Below are 5,248 nucleotides of genomic sequence, written 5' to 3'. Positions count from 1 at the left end.
AATCATGGCACCCTTGTTGAACTTGGGGGACTGTGGAGCTGTTATAGACAGGAGTGGTGGGGCTCCCACCCTTGTCAGTAGCATAACCTGGATGTTTCAATCAATAGAGTTTCTTTTTGTCCCCTCAATATAAGCCGAGAGCTCGATAAGGTTGTCATCACAAATGCCGCTGCTGACACTCGCACTCTCATCTTCCCCGCGGATAAACATGCCTTTATTATGCCAATAACGTTGACCCTTGGGATGGCCGCGCGCACAGCCGCATTCATTGTCAGGCTTGACGCGTAAAAACCGACACGTGGAGTTGGTGCGTTTTTTCTGCACACCTCTTATGGGTATTACGCATCAATTCTGACCCAGCATCCCAAGACATCCCCCATAGACGAGACACACAGGAAAATATTCAGAGCGAAACGCACTTTAATGCACGTGATTGACCCGTAAACGTCTCTCTGGACAAAACAGTTTGCATGTGCATCGCAGGAGTAAATATATACAAAGCCTGAAACACTAAAGCTTTGAATGGCCTGTTCCGCAACTGATAAAACTCAGCGCCACTGCAGTCATGACACGTGAAGGCTGCTAGCAAATCTCACAGTACATTCAAACAGTCGACACACGGACACCTGAAACACAAATAACGGGGAGCCATAACAGTTCATTCACTAAACATTCAAAAACTTCTCGTTGATTGTGTGTTCGGAATGGCACCTTTGAGGTATTCATTTGTAGATTTTGGATTTTAGCAGCAATTGGCAGGTATAAGTGGCACCATCTCAACAAAGTTTGGCAACTTTTACGCCATATTTAACGCAATGGGACTTGTTTGGACAGCAGCGCGTTTGTTTTTATACATAATACAATATATAACAGCTCTTAACTTCAGAAATCAAACATAATTATCCATGATCCCCAATTTATAAATGTCTACACAACAAAAAGTTCGGTACAAGTAAACTTTGGCAAATACAGAACGCTTTGGCACAGAGAGTAAGTGGGGGGGGGGGGGCAGTTGGTCCTCAGTTGGATGTGTATGCATCCACTCCTGTGGAAGACGCCGTGGATGACGAGGGAGAGGGGGTGGAGGGAGCCGAGATTGACCTCTCAGACGCAGCATCGTTTGTTTTTTCTCCTCCCTGGTCTGAAGTGGGAACTTTAGCTGGCAGCAGTCCTTCCTTTTCGCGCTTCTTTTGCTTCATTCTCCGGTTCTGGAACCAGATTTTCACCTGAGTCTCATTCAGCTGTAGCGCAGCTGCGATTTCAACACGGCGAGCCCGAGTCAGGTACTTGTTGAAGTGGAACTCCTTCTCCAGCTCTGTCAGCTGCTTGGTGGTGAAGTTGGTCCGAACTGTGTTCGGCTGACCAGAGTATCCATATTCACCAGACCTTCCTGTGGACAACAAACACGACACCTTAAAAACTGACTGGTTTTGTCATCAAACAGAGCAATTGTCTGCATAAGTTAACTTTTACGCAGCGCCTTTTTACTTTTACGCAGCGCCTTTTTACTTTTACGCACCATGCACTTGGTACTCTCTTTTATTTAGAATATAAATATACACCTTTTACTAAGTTCTTTATATTTTTTCTGATGATGTAAAAACATAAACTCTCTCCAGAAGCATCATTTTGGTCATTAATCTCTCATTAATCTCGTTTACACATTTGTGCGTCCAGTGATCTAAAGTCGCCCTCCAGCTCAGAGCTCGCATCATTTAACCCGCTTCTTTTACACACTGATTTTTCTTTACATGCACACACACACAAACACGAGTGTTCACACACCTGTTTTTGGAGGATTCCTCTTAACTTTCATCCAGTCGAAAGTTTGCGCGGCCGCTGCTCCCTCGGACAGTGGGGAGCAGCAACCCTCCAGGTGTCCGGCGTGCAGAGGGGAAAGGGGGTTTGAAGCAACAGGATACGCAACTGTCTGCTCATGCCCGCCGCCATAGGCAACGTGGGTATACTGCAATTGACCCAGGGGGGCGGCACTGTAACCATGGCGATGCTGAGGGACCATGGATGAGGATATGTTACCTGCATACATGAGAGGGCCGCACTGAGGAAATGCAGCTGAGTCTACTTCCTGGTTGAGAGTATAATGGTTGTAAGAGGCGCAGAAACTTTGGGGTCCATAGCTGGAGTTGCAGGCCGGATGGGTCGCGCACGACAGACCCAACGAGCCCGCAGTAGACTGGTACGACCCCGGCTGGAGAGAGATGCTGTCGGGAGACGTCCTGTTGGACATGAAGTGGTCATCCGCCCCGCAGCTGTTGACAGCAGCCCCGCAGGACTGAAAACTTGTAATCCCGTGGTCCGAGTGGAAAGTTCTGACCGAACACGACCCGCTTTCCCCGCTCATCACCGAATAATCTAAAAAGCTGCTCATTGTAGCATTGTTGTACCCTGACCGAGGGACTGCAGACTCCCCTCTGTCTCTTCCCGCTCCCCACTCTCACCCTAAGTGATCCTGCCAACTTGTACCTTTACTCCGAACTTATCAGTAAAGGAAGGAGGGCGCATGGGGTGATATCAATGAACGGGTGCTGTCACGTGGGCCAGGGTCAGCCAGTAAGGTACTTGTCCTCATCCACTTAGCCGGTGACAGATTGGTGTTTGAGGGGCTATTTAAATTCCAGGCGCTCGTCGATCAAGGTGACGCGCGCCGCCACTAATGTATGGGCCAAGCAAACAATGAGCTGGGGAGTCAGACGGTGGTGGACAGCTCCGGGGTCGCAGGAGGAGCGGGACGCGGCAGACACCGTCACCCCCGCTGCACGGCCGCTCTCCCACAGGGGAGAGATTAACGCGTCACCCTCTGCAGCCTCACAATGACGGCGGCCCAACGCTCTGACCCCAGGTATGGTATTTTTGGAAAGATCACTGTCTGCATGCATGTGTGTGTGTATTGGGGCGTGTGCGCGTGCTCGTGTGCCCTCCACACTTAACAGGCGCGATATCATATAGCCTATAACCGTGTCATCCTCCCTGTAGATGGATGGATGGCTCAGAGTGCGCGTGCCACTGCCACAGGCTATCTGTGGGCTATTAATGTCTCATTCTAATGCGAAATGTTTCACGCTTGAACATTAAGGGATTTTCTCTGCAAATATTGTCACAGTGTGACAGTGAGGGAGAGGCGAGGGGGGTTCCGACTTCCTCCCACTGACAGAAGCCTGTTTGGGACATCTTTGCTTTGTGCATCTGTTTGACGTGCACAAGAAAGTGACGTGGCGTGGCACATCTGTTTTGTCACTTGGCACCATGTGGTGGTGAAAAACGACAACCCCGGCCTGAACTTTTTACCCCGGCTCGCCCCTCGTGGTGACGCTGTAAAATGACGCGCAAAGAAGCATAAAGCGTCAAAATAAATGTGGGTCAAGAATGAAGACATAGTTAATATAATTTGTTTTTACTATCCCATGTCCTTCATTTACCCCTCAATCCTCTGCGTCTTTTCATTTAAATAGTGATCAAATGAAATAACAGGGCGAGGTCCGTCCTGGAAGCTCATGCGTAAATGTAGCCAGAGGTGCGAGTGCGTAATGATTACGCTGCTTCGCATAAAGCTTCTGGAGATATTAATGGCACCATAAAGTAATGGGGGGAATACATGAGTGAGAAGAGGTCGGAGGGGGGGGGGGCTATTTAGGGCAGTGATGGCAGATGCCCAACCTCCCGAAGAGGGAGGAGAAGAAAGAGGGAGGGAGGCAAAAAAAAGGGGGGGGGGGTCACTTGGAAGGACGAGCGCCCCTAAAGGCTGTTGGAGGTCAGGCATGCTTGATATGCCTCAGTCAGTAGTTTGCTAAAGATAGAGCCTCATATTTAAAGATGCTTGTGAGGTTAAGTGTTTTTTTTTAAGTGTGTGTAACCTTATACACTGTAAAAGGTGAAACACTGGACCAAGTGTAAGCTTTGTAATTTGTTTTATTGTTTTATTGTCTTTTATCATTTTTTTAAAGTTGAGTAAACCATCAACTCAACATTTAATTTGATGTAAACTAATTAACTGTAAAAAAGAGAGAACTTTATTGATTCAATGTTTCATTGTTTACAGTGTAAGTTTCCCCATATGAGTGGAGAACCCACCTCTTTTAAACCTTTAAAGTTGCATCTTTTAGACAAATTTATTGAAATCTCTGTTGTTGTTGTTTTTTGTTAAAATATCATCTGCGTCATGTTGCTGGTCTCTTATATATCGTAGAATTTCTCTAACATGGTGTTTTTTGTGTTTGAAATCAATTAGATTTAAAAGAAACTAACATTTTCCAAGATATTTACGAAGTCAATTGGATTTGAATAAAAAAACTTGCACTCTGCAAACAGAAATCATTGAAAAGAAAATATTGAAAGAAGCAAAAATCTGTCATTGTGGATAAGAAAATTGTTTTATTCCTTCTTTTTTAAATCTAGTCACTAAGACTTTTCTTTTCTTAAATTAAGATTATTTTGTCATTAAAAGCTAAAATAAGAACTTTCTTCTTTCAAAGCACAAAATGTGTTTTTTTTATTAAGGGTATTATAACTTAAGTTTCACTTTTCGGAGAACTTGCCATCAAAAAGAAAAAAAAACGCATTGTGGGTCAGTTCCCCACCCCCTCCCCTCTCCCAGCTTTCCCAGCTGCCTCTGCAGTGAGTGGGCGCAGAGGATCTCGCCTCGCCTGCATGTGTAAAAAGCGCTTCTCCGGGCTCCATGTCTTTCTTGTGTCTTTGTTCGAAGCGCAGAAAAGGCGCGCTGTCTCGGAATGAATTGGTTATGTTGGCCCCGTGGTTCTGGTCAGGGAGCAGGACACCATGCAGGCTCTACCCACGCTTTTACCCTCCACACAACAAGAGCAACTTTCCCAACATTCAGACCAGTCAATGAGTTGCTTATGGTTTCCAGATTGTTCGATAAAAGTTCCACCAATGCAGATGCGTCCCTGGATCGATCCGCGGCGGCATTCATCGCAACTGGTGGCAGCTTTTGCTGTTTTCACACTCAACAGTCGAGCTGGGGTAACCTCTTGAGTAAACTCCATAACTGATTCCCATAAATCCAATCAAGAGCATAATAATGCAGCCGGAATATTCCTAATCCCCTTGTTTGAAGGGAGGGATTTTACGTGCAGCTGCAGCAACTTACTTAAGAAAATCCCCTTCAAACTGACCTTCCATTTCAAATAAACTGATTGTTATTTGTAGTAACTGGTCGTCTTCACTTAAATCACGTAAATCTTATGTAATCCACGCGCATTTCTTAAGTTTG

The 5,248-nt window shown here is 46.0% G+C and overlaps 1 protein-coding gene across 1 annotated transcript; it reads right to left on the bottom strand.

The window, feature by feature from the left end:
• Window positions 1-463: 463 nt before the first annotated feature.
• hoxa1a (homeobox A1a) lies at window positions 464-2,979 on the bottom strand. The gene is made up of 2 exons (XM_024257877.2): window positions 1,786-2,979; window positions 464-1,390 (listed from the first exon to the last, which is right to left on the bottom strand). The coding sequence occupies exons 1-2, from the start codon at window positions 2,387-2,389 to the stop codon at window positions 1,020-1,022; spliced, it is 975 nt and encodes a 324-aa protein (XP_024113645.1). The 5' UTR covers window positions 2,390-2,979; the 3' UTR covers window positions 464-1,019.
• Between the last annotated feature and the right edge of the window lie 2,269 nt (window positions 2,980-5,248).

The sequence above is a fragment of the Oryzias melastigma genome, linkage group LG11, assembly GCF_002922805.2.
Source record: "Oryzias melastigma strain HK-1 linkage group LG11, ASM292280v2, whole genome shotgun sequence".
NCBI lineage: Eukaryota > Metazoa > Chordata > Actinopteri > Beloniformes > Adrianichthyidae > Oryzias > Oryzias melastigma.
This window is presented reverse-complemented; position numbering and strand designations above follow the sequence as displayed.

Excerpts from the sequence above, each read along its gene's own strand:
- hoxa1a (XM_024257877.2), bottom strand. The coding sequence starts at position 2,389 with ATGAGCAGCTTTTTAGATTATTCGGTGATGAGCGGGGAAAGCGGGTCG. Across the intron at positions 1,391-1,785 it reads GAGGAATCCTCCAAAAACAG|GAAGGTCTGGTGAATATGGA; the intron begins GTGTGTGAACAC and ends TGTTGTCCACAG.